At 40.7% G+C, this 17,399-nt stretch overlaps 1 protein-coding gene across 1 annotated transcript; it reads left to right on the top strand.

The window, feature by feature from the left end:
* The first annotated feature begins 1,658 nt into the window (after nt 1-1,658).
* Nucleotides 1,659-16,071, top strand: E2F7 (E2F transcription factor 7). Its single transcript, XM_063445121.1, has 13 exons — nt 1,659-1,751; nt 2,362-2,456; nt 3,093-3,365; nt 3,931-4,090; nt 9,203-9,478; nt 10,029-10,187; nt 11,099-11,236; nt 11,446-11,598; nt 11,815-11,899; nt 12,299-12,674; nt 12,922-13,150; nt 13,256-13,641; nt 14,409-16,071. Exons 2-13 carry the CDS (start codon nt 2,364-2,366, stop codon nt 14,571-14,573), a joined length of 2,493 nt encoding a protein of 830 aa, XP_063301191.1. The 5' UTR covers nt 1,659-1,751; nt 2,362-2,363; the 3' UTR covers nt 14,574-16,071.
* The last annotated feature ends 1,328 nt before the right edge of the window (nt 16,072-17,399 follow it).

Below are 17,399 nucleotides of genomic sequence, written 5' to 3' on the forward strand. Positions count from 1 at the left end.
ACACTGTCATTTATCAGACTGTATATTTGTTTTTTGCACTCCCCCACAGATAGTAATATGACTGCTTGCACAAACTTTTAGCTCAGGAATGGAAACCCAAACTATAACAAACTGCTTACTTCTCAAAGATCAGTGATTTTAAGGCACACTTTCTTTTCATCTTCGTCTTCAGCTTATAAATATAACATTTACTTGATGTCCTACTATAAAGAGATGTACACTGATCAGCCACAACATTAAAACCACCTTTCAGCAATTTGAGTTACAATAGCTCTTCAGTGTGATTGGACCAGATTGGCTCGTCTCCGTTCCCCTCGTATATATCAATGTGCCTTGGGCAGCCATGACCCAGATGCCGGTTCACTGGTTGTCCTTCCTTACGCCACTTGATAGGTACTAACCACTGAATACAAGGGAAAACACCGCAAGACTTGCCGTTTTGGGATTCCCTGACCCAGTCGTCTAGCCATCACTATTTGGCCCTTGTCATAGTCACTCGTATCTTTTTACGTGCCCATTTTTCCTGCCTCCAACATATGAAATTCAAGAACTGGCTGTTCACTTGCAGCAGAATATATCCCACCCCTTGGCATGTGTCATTGTAACAATATAATCAAGGTTATTCATTTCACCCATCAGTGGTTTTAATGTTGCGGCTGGTCAGTGTACATACCTTTAGCCAAAACTAACATTAGTTTTAATCACCAGGTCACTGACACACAAAAACACACCTTGATACACACTGTATGTCAAGTTGTGTGCATGTGTGTCAGTATGTGTATCTGTGTTTGTATGTGCTTGTATTAAGGTGTGTGTATCTGTGTGTCAGATACATATACACAGATACACATTAACACACAAAAAAAGTTTATGCAACTGCGCAAAATTGTTTTGGGGGGGTCTTTTAAGGGGGGTTCCAAGATTTTGATACACTGTGTCAAAGGGTTCCATGGGAAAAAATAATTGGGAACCCCAGCTCTAAAGTGTAAACTGGTCAAAGTGCAATGACTCTTCCAGCTATGGAGCTTATTCACCTAATAGAAAACTAGTGAAATTTACATCCACGTTGCAAGAATTGTCCCAAAAAGGGAAAGAAAAAAAAAAAAAGCAAGCACTCCCAGCACTTTATAATGACAACTTATTTATGAAAAAAAAAAAGCAAGCACTCCCAGCACTTTGACAGCTTATTTATGAAGAAAAAAAAAATGTAATTAAATTAAAACAATGCCAATTGCCATTTCAGTAAACAAGCCGGCCATTCAGACACAGTCACTGAGCCCTTTGCCGCCTTTAAGGAGTCCGCACCGTGTAATTAGCCAGCTCTACCCCCTCCAGTTTGGCGGGTGATCTGTCAGCCCCTTTACCCGCCCACCCTCATCTTACTAGCCATGGCTACCCCAGCACCGGGCAGCCCCGCTCCCGCCCGCCCAGCCGGCCCTGCTAGGTGTGAAAGGTGAAGGCGGGAACGGCAGCGAACCGCGCGCTAAATCCTACCTCTCCGGACTGTCACCCGGGTTACGAGGGGGGAGGGAGCCCGGGCTGGGGATCGGAACGCCCTCCCATTGGTGGAGAAGTCTGTGCCGCCCGCTGATTGGCTGTCTGCGTGTGTAACGTCTCAGGGCGCCAGAATAGAAGCTGAAGCGGGCTGGGAACTTCTGTAAAGTGTGTGAACGTTCCATTGGAACGCGGCGGCGGAGTGACTGAGTGGGAGATCGCAACGTATGCAGGCTGGAAAAAGTCATCCGTGAGCGGTAAGTCACACCAAGGAGTGATCTCCCAGCCTGTGCAGATAGTTGGCGGGTAAATGATCCCTAAATACTGGGCACCACTTGTTGCTGAGTTCAGACACCCATAGACAACTATTTGATTTTTTTTTATTATTTTTCCTAATATTTTCTATTTTATTATTTTTTAATTCATTGTCTTGTCTGTGTAGTAGAGATCTGGTTTTGTATTGCTGCCCAAACACCCCTGTGTTGGTATCCAGGGTCCCAGCCTGTTGCTGTATTGGGATCCTATGCGGACGTGATCAGGGAGGGCACCCATGGGTGTCAGGTTACACTGTCCTAACTCCCATTCCCGGGATCTGTCTACTTCCTTAGCGCCAAAACTAACAGCCCCCAGCCCATTTCAGTCCTGGCTACTAAAGGGTCCCAGCTATAGTGACCACTCAGCATATATAGAGACCAGAGTCCGAGGATCAGATCCCGCTCATTTTACTACCCCCTACTGAATAATTAGCTTCTAATTAATACTATGGGGAAACTAAAACTTTTTATTCACTGATATATATTTTTTTTATTTCTTTTAAACTTGTTTTTCTTTTTAAATCTACATTTTTATTTTTTGTGTTTTTTTTAGAGATGGAAGTGATGAATTGTTTAACACTAAATGATTTGGTCAGCACAAAAAAAAATAAAGTGGATGATGTTATAGATGATAGGAGTGCCCATAAGGTAAGATAATTTTATTTTTGTATATATTTTTTTTTTTTCATGGCTTTTAGAAGTTTTGGCTTATTGACATTTTCATGCTGCTATTTTAATTTTATAATGTATAAACATATTTACTATTCTCTATTTACAGTTGTCTATATGTGGAGTTAAGAAATTTTAAATCTAAATTGCAAAATTCAGGCTAAAATTTTATGCAGATCAGTTTTTTACATTTTATGTGTGTGTGTTTTTTTTTTTTTATTCAGTTTAGTGACTAACACTGTGGTGCCTAACTGCAGCAAGTTTGGTTTGTGCATTGGGAATCCGTTAGAGTGTGTGTGTGTTTTAAGACATTGCATGCTATAATTAATCTAGCCAAAAAAGCTGCATCTTGAGTGGTTTCCAAACTTTTCATCAGTTTGTCTCCGTGTACATTTTAATGCATTAACATTGCTTGTGGAGTCTCATGTTGTTGAGTTATTTATTTATTTTTGTTTTTTTTTGCCTGTAGTCATTGCTAGTAAATCAGTCTTTGTTTTTGTGACTTTGAAAGGAAAAATAGATTTGTACTCTTTTCAGTCTATTCACTAAAGTGAGAATTTCCAGGAATTCAAAGCAAATTTTCTTTTTTATTTTTTTTCCCTTTCTGTTTAATAGGAGAATGTGTTTGACAGATATCTAAGTCCAAGGGCACTTTTGAAGGCAGAGCCAATTGATCTATCAAAACAAAAATATTTTATCCCTGAACGGAGTCCTGTCACACCAGTAAAAATGGTTGACAGACCTCAAGCTGATCCGTGGACCCCGACGGCCAATCTAAAGATTCTGATGAGTGCTGCAAGCCCAGAAATCCGGGATCGAGAAAAGAAAAAGGAACTGTTCCGTCCAATCGAAAATAATGAACCGGAAGATACCGCTCAAGATTTCCAGGTAAAGTTAATTTTCTTTTCTTTATTGCACTTCATGAATATATTGGGTTCGTCTTGTCTTTGGGTCTGTGTAATATGGAAGATATCTGTATCTAGATTTATTTATTTACGGTTCCCCAATCTGTAGATGGAATCACTGTTGGCAATGTTGGACAGTAGTCTGTGCAAGTCAGGACATGCCAAATAGTTCAATACAGACTGATTGGGCCTTCTATGCTGGGTTTCCTAACACTGTGCTGTTTAGTTTTCTGCCCATTATGTATTTGCCCACTGATCTACCACCTTTAGCTGCACAGTTTAAAATGTTGTAGATTGCAAATTAATTGGGTGTTTTGTTTTTGTTTTGTATGCACATCAAAGTGTTGAACTCCAGGTGGGTTTACTTATTAGAGTAACTAAATAAAACAATATTCATGAGTTGCATTTATAATGACTAACGGTTTGGCAATTTTCATTTTGGGTCTATTTGTTTGGGTGGCTTTTTGTCCACTCCCCGTCCTCCTCTATTCTCTTCTCTAAAACTTTATTTAAGTATCTGCACAGCTAAATAACCGTTTTGTTTGCAGTTTGAAGTTGCTGATGACCTTGATGAGTTGGAAAAGAGGCCAAGCAGAAAGCAGAAAAGTTTGGGGCTACTGTGTCAGAAGTTTCTGTCTCGGTATCCTAGCCATCCCATGGCAACAGAGAAGACAAACATTTCTTTAGATGAAGCTGCGTCAAGCCTTGGTAAGTAAAGATCTTAGTACATTGACATGTTAACAAGTATGTATAACCTGGATGGTAAACTTTCTTCAGGAATAGCTTTTGATCTCTAAATCTTGTCTGTAACACTGACATTTTTTTTTTCTGGTAATCACCAGAACTGTCAGTTCGTGAGTTTTGTATATTCAGTCATATAAGTGGTTTTGGTAATACAGAGAGGTGAGGGAAAGCTTATATAAATTCACAACCTACGTTAACGGGATATTTACTCCAAGTCTGCTGTGCTGCTTATGCTAAGAGTAGCCTTGGCTGGTTTCCCGGCAATGGGACAAACAATTTAGCAACGGTTTGTCATTTTACCTAGGGCCCCACCGGCACTGAGATTAATTGCTACTTTCCTGAGGATCATCTACAGAAGTATGGATCGACCGATATTGATTTTTTTAGAGCCGATACCGATACCGATATCCTGTGAACTTTCAGGCCGATAGCCGATATAATTTGCCGATATTCTGTACATTTACCATTTTGGAAAATAAAAAACTATTTCTAAAGGTAAATGCACAAAATATACATGCCACGTGTAGTGGATGCAGTGTGTTTAGACAGGGGAGCTGTGTATGTGTGTGTAGTGGATGCAGTGTTTGTGCAGTGTGTGTGTAGTGGATGCAGTGTTTGTGCAGTGTGTGTTTGTATAGTGTGTGTTTGTATAGTGTGTGTTTGTATAGTGTGTGTTTGTATAGTGTGTGTTTGTATAGTGTGTGTATATAATGCAGTGTGTGTTTGTATAGTGTGTGTATATAATGCAGTGTGTGTTTGTATAGTGTGTGTATATAATGCAGTGTGTGTTTGTATAGTGTGTGTATATAATGCAGTGTGTGTTTGTATAGTGTGTGTGTGTATATAATGCAGTGTGTGTTTGTATAGTGTGTGTGTGTGTATATAATGCAGTGTGTGTGTATATAATGCAGTGTGTGTTTGTATAGTGTGTGTGTGTATATAATGCAGTGTGTGTTTGTATAGTGTGTGTGTATATAATGCAGTGTGTGTTTGTATAGTGTGTGTGTGTGTATATAATGCAGTGTGTGTTTGTATAGTGTGTGTGTGTGTATATAATGCAGTGTGTGTTTGTATAGTGTGTGTGTGTTTGTATAGTGTGTGTGTGTTTGTATAGTGTGTGTGTGTATATAATGCAGTGTGTGTTTGTATATAATGCAGTGTGTGTTTGTATATAATGCAGTGTGTGTTTGTATAGTGTGTGTGTATATAATGCAGTGTGTGTGTGTATATAATGCTGTGTGTGTGTGTGTATATAATGCTGTGTGTGTGTGTGTGTATATAATGCTGTGTGTGTGTGTGTGTGTGTGTATATAATGCTGTGTGTGTGTGTGTGTATATAATGCTGTGTGTGTGTGTGTGTATATAATGCTGTGTGTGTGTGTGTGTGTGTGTGTATATAATGCTGTGTGTGTGTGTAGTGTGCATTATATACACACACAATACAAACACACTGAATTATATACACAGTGTGTTTGTGTAGTGTATGTGTATAATAATAGTGTGTGTGTGTGAGGGGGCATTTTTTCTTAAACATTTTTTTTTCATTTTTATATTAAAGGGACACTATAGTCACCTGAACAACTTCAGCTTAATGAGGTTGTTTAGGTGAGTGCTACAGCTACCCGGAGCCTTTTTCTTGTAAGCACTGTATTTTCTGAGAAAATGCAGTGTTTACATTAGAAGCTTGGAACACCTCTTGTTGCAGTCAATCAGACGGCCACCAGAGGGACTTCCGAGTTCAGAGGCCCTAAAAAGGCCTCTCGTACGATGCATTCTGGGTGAATGCATCAGACGGGCTATCAGCACACAAAGCACTGTGAACGCGCTTTGTGTGCTGATAGCCTGTCAGCACTGCTGTGGGCGTGGCTTCAGCTGACAGCTGAAGCCCGAACCCACAGGGATGCTGTCCGGCCACAATAGTGGTTGAAGGGGGGGGGGACCTACTCTCCTCCCCCCCCCGGCCCCCACCCCTGAGCGGTGGGTGGGGGCCCTAAAAATAAGGGGGGCACATACTGCCCCCCCGGCCCCCACCCCTGAGCGGTGGGTGGGGGCCCTAAAATTCACAATAGGGAGGGGACCTACTGTCCCCCCCCCGGCCCCCACCCCTGTGCGGCGGGTGGGGGCCCTAAAATTCACAATAAGGGGGGGGGACCTACTGCCCCCCCCCCCCGGCCCCCACCCCTGAGCGGTGGGTGGGGGCCCTAAAATTATCAATAGGGGGGGACCTATTGTCCCCCCCCGGCCCCCACCCCTGAGCGGTGGGTGGGGGCCCTAAATACAAAGGGGGTGGGGACCCTAGTTAACCCTCTCCCCCCCCACCCCCCCTCCCCAAAAAAAAACTTATCTCCCTACCTACCCCCCTCACCCTAAAAATAATGAGGGGGGACCCTTTAACTAAAAACCTGTAAAGAAAAAAAAAATAAGATAAAAACAACTTACCATTCGATGTTTTCTTTCTTCTAAAATCTTCTTTCTTCAGCCCCAAAAAAGGCCAAATAAAAATCCATAATAACCGACGGAATAAAAAATAAAAAAAAAACCCGAGCGCAAAAAAAATAATCCATCTTCACCCATGGAGGGCTCCGCGCAGACTGAGCTCCGCAGGGCGGGGGAAGGCTTATAAAGCCTTGCCCCGCCCTGCAATTGGGCTAAGAACACTCTGATTGGTGGGTTTAAGCCAATCAGAGTGCTCTTTGTCATTTTACAAGCGTGGGAAAATTCCAAAGAACTTTCCCACGCTTGTAAAATGACAAAGAGCACTGTGATTGGATGGCTTGAAATCCATCCAATCACAGTGCTCTTTGTCATTTTACAAGCGTGGGAAAGTTCTTTGGAATTTTCCCACGCTTGTAAAATGACACAGAGCATCCAATCACAGTGCTCTGTGTCATTTTACAAGCGTGGGAAAATTCCAAAGAACTTTCCCACGCTTGTAAAATGACAAAGAGCACTGTGATTGGATGGATTTCAAGCCATCCAATCACAGTGCTCTGTGTCATTTTACAAGCGTGGGAAAATTCCAAAGAACTTTCCCACGCTTGTAAAATGAGACAGAGCACTGTGATTGGATGGCTTGAAATCCATCCAATCACAGTGCTCTGTGTCATTTTACAAGCGTGGGAAAATTCCAAAGAACTTTCCCACGCTTGTAAAATGACACAGAGCACTGTGATTGGATGGCTTTAAATCCATCCAATCACAGTGCTCTGTGTCATTTTACAAGCGTGGGAAAATTCCAAAGAACTTTCCCACGCTTGTAAAATGACAAAGAGCACTCTGATTGGCTTAAACCCACCAATCAGAGTGTTCTTAGCATAATTGCAGGGCGGGGCAAGGCTTTATAAGCCTTCCCCCGCCCTGCGGAGCTCAGTCTGCGCGGAGCCCTCCATGGGTGAAGATGGATTATTTTTTTTTGCGCTCGTTTTTTTTTTTTTTTTTTTTAATTGCGTCGGTTATTATGGATTTTTATTTGGCCTTTTTTGGGGCTGAAGAAAGAAGATTTTAGAAGAAAGAAAACATCGAATGGTAAGTTGATTTTATCTCATTTTTTTCTTTTTTTACAGGTTTTTAGTTAATGGTCCCCCCCCTTATTGATAATTGTAGGGCCCCCACCCGCCACTCAGGGACAGTAGGTCCCCCCCTCATTGATCATTTTAGGGCCCCCACCCGCCGCTCAGGGGTGGGGGCCGGGGGGGCAGTAAGTCCCCCCCCTCATTGATAATTTTAGGGCCCCCACCCGCCGCACAGGGGTGGGGGCCGGGGGGGACAGTAGGTCCCCCCCTTATTGATAATTTTAGGGCCCCCACCCACCGCTCAGGGGTGGGGGCCGGGGGGGGACAGTAGGTCCCCCCCCCTTATTGATAATTTTAGAAAGCGAGCTGAGCTGTCAGTCAGACAGCTCAGCTCGCGAACGCGCATTCCGCGCACATGCGCGGTAAAGCGCTCAGGTTCTTCATAGGGCGGCATTCAATGCCGCTCTATGAAGAACGCGATTGGTGCAGCGCGAAGCCGTCCCATTGGGCCCCGCGATTTCGTCATTTTGACGAAAAAGGGGGCGCGGCCTAGCGGGGAGCTCGGCGCTGGAACGGAGGTAAGTTTTTAATATAAAAACACCTCGAATTTTATTTTTAATAAATGAAAGTACATATAAAAGCAAGAAGGAAGGCTGGGGGACCTGTCTTTCTTGCTTTTATATGGTGACTATAGAGTCCCTTTAAATTATTATCTTTTTTTATATATTTAATTATTATTATTTATTTTTTGTTGTCCCCCCCTCCCTGCTTGTTGCCTTGCCAGGGAGGGGGGATATGTTAATCCCTGGTGGTCCAGTGGCATTGGCTTAGCTGGGGGAGGGGAGGGGAGGGGAGGGGAGGGAAGTGGGGTGGACAGCAAGCATTTACTCACCTCCCAGCAGCTCCTCCAGCTCCCCAGTGTAAATCTCGCGAGACCCGCGGCCGTCAGAGCTGGGCGCGGGTCTCGCGAGATTTACACTGGGGAGCTGGAGGAGCTGCTGGGAGGTGAGTAAACGCTTGCTGCCCGTCCCCCCAGGACCGCCGGGCTTGTAATGAGCCCGGCGGTCCTGGGAGGTATTATCGGCAATATCTGTATCCCTATTGGCCGATACCGATATTGCCGAAAATACCGAATATCGGCCGATTATATCGGTAAAACCGATAATCGGTCGATCCCTATACAGAAGCTGTTCCACTTGCAATTGATTGGCTGTGTCAGCTGACTGCTCTCAGCCAATGAATGAATGGTACAATGCTAAACATTTGCACAGGTTTGGATGTAACCAGAACACAGTAAAAAACGCTGCACATGCAGACTCCAGGCAACATGGCCTTTTCAAATCACTGAAGTGGCCATGTATGGAGTTGTATAATCCCCCAACTCTCTACGTTATAAATGTTGCTGAATGTTTTCCGTGGACAGGATTGTATTACAATGTTGCAAAACCTATTTTGTTTTACTCTGTCATTGTGTAGGTTTGTGTGTACAGCCTTTTAGGAAAGTTTCACTGGATACATAGTTTGCGTTTTATTTAATTGTTTTCCCTCCTTTTGTTCTTGATAGGTGTCGAGCGCAGACGTATTTATGACATTGTGAATGTTCTGGAGTCCCTGCATCTGGTGAGCCGGGTAGCAAAGAATCAGTACTGCTGGAATGGACAGAGCAATCTGAATGAGACACTAAAAAGACTGCAGATAGACGGAGAGAAACAAAAATATGGAGTATTGATTAATCATTTTCAGCATATGGCAAATAAGTGTGAGAAGCAGAATAAAGATTTACCCGTGGACAGCCAGACTGTTGGTCTTTTAGAATTGTCTGAAGCAGACTGCCCCTCCGGTATGTATTTAATTTTTGTATTCAGAACACTAAAAATGTATACAACTACAAATACTTTTTGATGCGTAGAATGTAATGTGTCTACCTGTGATGAAGAGTTTTGGCTGTGTTGACAGTTCTGTTTTGAATGGCTTTAGCTTATCATCCTGCATCTTAAGCTGTGCTATTGGATTCCTTTTTCTAACCAATAAATCCTGATACTAGATTTAACAAAAACATCATTATTTTCTATTTTTTCAAACTTAGTCATACGTAGGGTTTATTCCCTAAGCTGGGAAATCTGCATGAAAAGTATATCATTTTAAGCCAAGAGGCTGTTGTGAAATATTTTTCCAACTTGGCCATTTTATTTTTTTATTTTACTATCTTAGCCTAATTTTTCAGTTTAATAAGTAGACCCCACTTATATTACCCTGCAAAATGTTTATGGTGTGTGTGTTTTTTCTTGCGTTAGAGATTCTGAAAATTATTCATGGTTATTGTGAATTGTTTAATATTATCTTTATCGATAAAGGTAAATCCCCCAACTCTCTCTCCATTATTTTCACAGCATCTGCAAGCAGTCGCAAGGATAAATCGCTGCGTATCATGAGTAAGAAGTTTGTCATGCTGTTTCTTGTATCTACATCCAAGATAATCACCCTTGAGATGGCTGCTAAGATCCTAATTGAAGAGAGCCAGGACTCTACATATCACAGCAAATTTAAAAGTAAGGATTACTCTTCTTGATGGGGGGGGGGGGAATGCTTCTTTGTAAATTTGTTCCTGCAGGATAAGCAAACCTCTACACTACCTGCTATGGGTTCCAATGGCTTATGACTCAAATACAAAGTTGAATACCATAAAGTGAGAACATTTAACTTTTTGTCTATTAGATAAATGAAAGTATAAAATGGATGCTGCAGAATTGTTGAATATGTAAACCTTTACTGTAGCAGAACAAACTTGATTAAAGGATCACTAGAGGGTCAGGAACACAAACATGTATTTCTGACCCTATAGGGTTAATACCACCATCTAGCCCCCCTGGACCCCTCATGCCGCCATAAATATAGCAAAATCTTCTGGTATTCAAGCCTGACACTGTAAATGAGACTGACAAGGGAGGCTGATCGGGGCAGAGCCAACATGATTCAAACACAGCCCTGGCCAATCAGCATCTCCTCATAGAGATGAATTGAATCAATGAATCTCAATGAGGAAAGTTCAGTGTCTGCATGCAGAGGGAGGAGACACTGAATGTTTGGATGCATTTTAGGCAGCCATGACCCAGGAAGGATCTCTAACAGCCATCTAAGGAGTGGCCAGTGAAGTTATCACTAGGCTGTAATGTAAACACTGCATTTTCTCTGAAACAAGCAGTGTTTACAGCAAAAAGCCTGAAGGTAATGATTCTACTCACCAGAACAAATTCAATAAGCGGTAGTTGCTCAGGTGACTAGTGTCCCTTTAACTTTATCTAGTATATAAAGATGAAGTACTCTGGTCCTGTATAGTCCCTTCTAGTATACTTTTGTTCACAAGTAGCAGCAGTAACAGCAGGCACAGCTTTCAATTTGTATTGATTCTTAATTTGTTGGAGTTTCTTCTTTGTGACTTAACGCTTATCTTTTCACACAGCAAAGGTACGACGACTGTATGACATTGCGAATGTGCTGACCAGCTTACGACTTATAAAGAAGGTTCATGTAACTGAAGAAAGAGGGAGAAAACCGGCATTTAAATGGATTGGACCTGTAGATTTGGGGGCAGACAGTGGTAAGGCTTGCGGCTTATTTACGATATTTGGAAAAAAATATCGCATATGTGCGATTAAGGACAACAGATAAATGTGCTCATAATTTACTAGGCTCCTGTGTTTGGTTGTTTTTTATATATATATATATATATATATATATATATATATATATACACACTTGACCTATATAAAGAGAAACACGTATTCATATAGTACTTATTCTTTTCAGATGAAACCATGGAAGTGACATCAACTACTCCATCTCCTGTCTCCGAGAGAGACTCTTGCAGCATCCATCCTTCCTTTAGCAAGGTTCCATCCAACAATACTGTAAAGAGGAAAATCTGCTCTGAACCAATCAGTCTCCTTAAGACTCAGAATGGTAAGTCTGAATCAATTTCTAGAACTTCTGGAGAGGATGGGAGAAGAGGGGGGTGGACAAAATTACTATTTGTAGCACAGCAAATAGTTTATTTATTCCACATCTCTCTCCGCGGTTTTGGATGAACATTGAATCTGGCAGATTAATTTGCAAGAAACTGACTCTCTTACTGTTTTTACATTTACTTTTGTAATTCTGATTTTAATTTATTTCTAGTTTGCATTCAGAGCACCGATACCTACTCATCAAAGATGGCACATTTGGCAGCTATATGCAGACAAGATATTGAAGATGATACTAAGTAAGTACAGATTGCACATTTTGAAATGAAGTCTGACAAATGTCGGGATTAACTTCATCTAGGAAAAAATGACAGATTTAATGTATCCATCAATGTGTCTAGACAAATTTGGATCATGTCATGTATTCTTCAGAAGGTGTGTTCAGTCAACTCAAATTATTTAAACAAGAGTATTATTTACTGCCCAAGAGTGACTCTTCCTAATCTAGTATTTTAGGTTCCAAACTCAGACTATTAGACCTACAGTTTGTCTTGATTTCACGCAAATTATCTTAAACGTGTTGCTGCTTACATTTCTGTATGGTATTGGAGGATACCACAAGAGAAAAGAACCTTGTATGAGAGTGTTTGTTTACTTTTCTTTTGCATCTGTTCATAAGCTTTGTTTTTGTGTTTCAGAACCAGTGCTTCATTAACTATGGAAAACGTAGGCCCTCTACCTTTCTGTGTGGTGCCTGTACCAGTGGACCCTGACTGTTTTAAGTCTGTGGCTCCGCAGGGGTCTCGTGCATCGCTGAAGGGCATAAATGGACACATCCCCATTGTAGCCACATCACAGTTTAACAGAGAGCCTGGCAATCAAGGATTTCTCCAGAACCAACCATATGTATACCTCCCTTCCAATTCTGTATTCATGTTATGTGGGAATTCACGACAGGAACTGAACAAGAAATCTCCAATATCTGAACAAAAGTATACAAATGAAAATCTTCACCAATCGAAAAAACAGCGTACTGATGCAGATGAATCACCACTCTCCTTGGTTCTACCAAAGGTAGGTCATATTCTTGTCCAGTTGTAATACGATTTGTGTGATTATTTAATCAATTCAAAAAGTCCTCAATACTATTTTTATTGTAACTTTTTGGCCACTATGTAGTATGGTTAAGTACTGCTTGCTATCCTCATTATGATGAGATGTTTAACAAGGCATTGTATATAGACCTTTAAGTTGGGGGCAGGTGGGCTCTCTAACAGGAGAAATTATGTCTCCATTTAAATTCTTTTATTTTTATTTCCAGCATAGGGAAAAATCACCCGACAATTTGGTTTTTGACACCGCTGTCCTTGAGAAGTCGCAAAGTCTTTTTGAAGAGCACAAAAAGAACAGAACAGCCAACACGCAAAGTAATGTGGAACATGTGACCGAAGCTAAAGAAACAAACGGTGGTCTAATGGACTCTAACTGTGTTCCCCAAGACACATTCAGACAATCCACATTACAACAGTTCCTTTACATACCATCAGCTGGTGAGTAATCTAAGAGCAACTCTCCCCACCCCCCTTCCCTCCAATGTAACTTTAATATTCTAATTATCTTTTGTCTTTATATATTTTTTCTTTTTGTCTTTTTAGGAGTAAATGGTTTAGAGTTTCTTTTTCCTGCGAGTGGTGCCCCCAGAGATTTGGTTAGTTCTCAAAGTAGCTTGGCATCCCTCGGTGTTCCATGTGTGATGGTCCCATCCACAGCACTACAAGCATATCCTTTCTTCTGCTCCCAAATGGATTCCACCTCCTTACCTTCTGGTTCCAATGGCCTTTCTTCAAGTCCTGGGTTCATGAATTATAACCTTCCTCATGGGACCTCACCCTGTCCTTTAATAGGGAACACAACGTCTCTACCAGCTCACAAACCTGAGCCTCCTTCAGATCTTTCTCCGAATGCCAGTCCTGTCCCAGTAAGCGGTTCTAGTTCAGTTGGCTCAGACGGTCTGCAGCATCCTGTCCCTAAATCGCAGAAGGTTAGTCTTTTCATTACAAATTCTTCTTACTGCTTTCTTGACCGTTGTTTGTCACTTTTGTTTTGAACTAGAAAGTAGTCTATAGTTTAGTTTATTTGTAACATACCTGTAATTTTTTTTAAGTAATTCTCCAAGCACCAGAACTACTACAGATCATATAAGTGGTTTAGGGTACCAGGAGCACCAATCTCTGTAGAATAGTTTGATCACTTATCCCCAGGTTCCCATACCATGTGTGGTCTTCTCCTGTAGCAGAAGTTAAGTCTTCACCGAGATAAGTAGGTCTCATACAGGACCTTGCTCATTCGTGAATAGCGCTCGCCTGACTCTCAGCGAGTGTAAATGAGCCCTGCTTAGCTCATTGGAGCAAAAAGTATTTTCCTGCAATGAGAATCTGGAAGCAGGACCCACGTAAGTTGTCAAACCTTTCTAAAAGAGTTTGACAAATTACATATGGAGCACGCCAGCAAACTGTAGTGGTTCTGACGTTGGAGAGTTTCTTTTTAAGTTCCTATTTAGTTACATCAGTGAGGCATTTTACCAAGAACAGTGTGACTCTCTATATGAGAGGCTCTCCAGGTCTTGTGGACTGCATCTCCCATAATGCTGGCAAAGCATCAGTGAAAATGTAGTCCTTAACATCAGTGTGTCAAAGGTAGCTAAAAACTGCATCCAGCCAGAGCATGGGGAGTTGGTCATGTACTGTCAACAACTTACCTTTAAAGTTCTCTTGTCAAAGGTCTTATTGTGTTTCCCTTCTTTCACAGTCACCAACTCCATCAACTCCCAAGAGCAGTCACCTGATTCACAAGGAGACCTTCTTTAAAACTCCTGGCAGCTTACAGACCTCATCCTCTACATGGAAAAGCAAACGCACCAAAACGAGAAGTTCCTTCAGTGCTCAAAGGAGATTAGAGATTGCTAGTGACTGAACAGGGACTCTCTGCACTTTAACTTGTCCTCTACACCTTCTTGTGCACGGTCTGACTTCACAGTACACAGGCTCTCTGCATTTTCTAATACACAAGCCTATTAACTTGGGTAAATCCCATTTCTTATCTGCAACTGTCCCTGACCTAGCGAACTATTTTAATATCTATCTATATAAAACTCATTAGCACTTGATTTAACCAATTGTTTTTGCAGCTGTCCAATGTATACACATTATTGCATTCTGTGATCTGTGGATTTGACACCGCCAATAGTGGAATTCGCACTAAATACTTCATAAGCAATTGGACTTGGCATTGCACGTGAAAATTGCTATATTGTTCCATGGCCGTATGAAGTCTAAAACTGGCTAGCTACATTCACAAGTTGATGCATTCAATGTTTCTTTTTTTTTTGTATTGGGAAAACCTATACGGATTACTTGAATTCTTGTTAATTTACCATCTTCAGTACAAACTGTACTGATATTATTTACATGTATTTTGCTATTTAAAATTAAAAAAGACCAAATTAACTGTGAAATCTACAGTTTGGGAAAACCCTAGTAGCTTGATATTGCTTAGAATTTCACCCCTACCCCCAATGTTCTACGGATTGATTTGATAAAATGTGATAATTATGTAAGTAATATTTACTTAACCTTAATTAATATTTTGTATAGTAAGCCCAATAGTAAATATTATTTTTAATGTTTGTGGGTTTTTTTTTTTTTGTTTTTTTTATTTACTTTACCCATACCTGTAACACACATCTTTGATCTTTGTACGGTTACAATGAAAAAGAATAACTAACATCTGCAGTCTTACACTTCACCCTGAGCAGCTCGTTGAATGTCCATTTTGAACTCTGTACAATTACATTGACTATGATCCAGAAACCTTAACACTAGCTTAGGTTAGTTACTTGCTCAAATTTTGCATAGGATTTAAAGGTTCCATAGGACTCCTAGTAAGGTAGAGCATTGTAAGCATTTAACCAATGTTTTTATGAAGTGGTCCTTTTAAAGGATACATAAATATGAAAGATTTAGTAATGTGATTGTTCCTCGTTTTACTGTATATATATTTTTTTCCTTTATTGTAATGCCATTCCAGTTGATACTGTTGATTAAAAAGGTGATTATTTGCACTGGCAATTTCAGCACTAGGTCAGGTGGGTTTTAACCCCTCTGTTTCAGCTGGTGGGCTTCTTAATATTTCTTCTCAAAGCTGTCTATATACTTGAAATGTCTACCAGGTTTACATTCTTCATATATCCTCTTTAAACAATATGGTGCTAATTCTGTGTTTTTGTTTTTTAACCAAAGCTGCTTAGTGTAATCATATTGCACTGCTAGTTTATTGCAATCTGTTGTACTGCTGCTCTTCTGTAGATTTATTTTTAATTTTATTTTTCTGTGCTGATTTTTTAAAGCTATATGTATAGCTCTAAATGTATTTTCTCACATATGTACAGGGTATGTAGCATCACTTATTAAATGTAACTCTCCCTGACCAATAAATACAGTCATGGAAAAGATCACGTCTACTGTCTCTGTAAGTTGTGTACATTTTATACACTTCCCCTCCCTATGGTAAGTTGGGAAGGGTGGTTCTTGCTTCTCTTGACAATAAATTTGAAGTTCAACTGGAAGATTGTAATAATAAAACCAGGGGGGAGACTTTGTTACTTGTTTACTATTACAATGGCTGTATCGAAATTATTAAATCTATAAAATGGGTCATCAACGAACCTTTAAAGTAATGTATAAAATAGAACCGTAAAATCATTTAAACCATGCTGTCTTTAGCACTTAACCAGCATGTAGAAGTGTTGACACATTTGACAGTTCTTTACCAGTCCCATGAGACACACTCTCTCTCAGCCTAAACTTTTAGATCACATTTATCTAGACAGAACAGCTTAGTTAATGTTTTGTGTTGTGTTTTCTTCATAACTGGTTATTGATCTGTAATTGTGAGGGCTGCTGCCGCCTTTTGACTTTTTTGAAGTTCGCTGATTAGATGTTGGCAACTGTTGACTTTTTCTGAATTGTATCTGCCTATTGCCTGGTTGAGTGATTGTAGCTGCTATTTCAGGGATCACCAATATACGATGCCCTATATTTCTATTTCCATCAAGTTGTAAAGTACAATATAATCTTGCTTAAAGCAACAGTTTTTTTTCATCATAACTTCATTGGAATTAAGTTGTTATAGTACCAAGAGGTGCCTGGCGCTTGTATACTATTAGGGGATAAACTGTTCAGCGCTGTTACTCTGTCCATGACCACATCGGATTTGAGGCATCATGTACAGCAGGAATTCCGCTGTTTTGACTTGGAGAGGTCAGCTGACGCTTCATATTAATAATGTACATAACTTTAACCCTTAATTGTATGGTCTAAGTCCTAATGGTAAAGACGTGCCTGGGATTCTGTGGCATCAGAATTTCAATTTGAAGGTGCCATGGTGCCCAAACTGTTACTTCTAAAATACTCCTATCCTGTGATCGTACAAAGTTAAAGGGTTTATTCAACCACCATGAAATGCTGCACATATAGAAATGGATCCATATTCTGACTGCGGTGTAACTTCAGGTTTGCAATCAAGAATTTACCAAATTGAATGACTGAGGTGTGTTCCAGAATAATGTACCACTGTAAGAGCACCCTTAAATCGCTCACATGCGGGGTTATTCAGAGAGAGAGAATTGCTGGGAATTCAATGGGGACTTAAGGCCACAAGAGCCTAAATGGGGAAAAAAAAATTCTCCAAATGATCTATATTTGTATTTTGGATGTCTTAAACTGAAAGTTTATATTTGCC

The sequence above is a fragment of the Pelobates fuscus genome, chromosome 3 (assembly GCF_036172605.1).
Source record: "Pelobates fuscus isolate aPelFus1 chromosome 3, aPelFus1.pri, whole genome shotgun sequence".
In the NCBI taxonomy this organism is placed as follows: domain Eukaryota; kingdom Metazoa; phylum Chordata; class Amphibia; order Anura; family Pelobatidae; genus Pelobates; species Pelobates fuscus.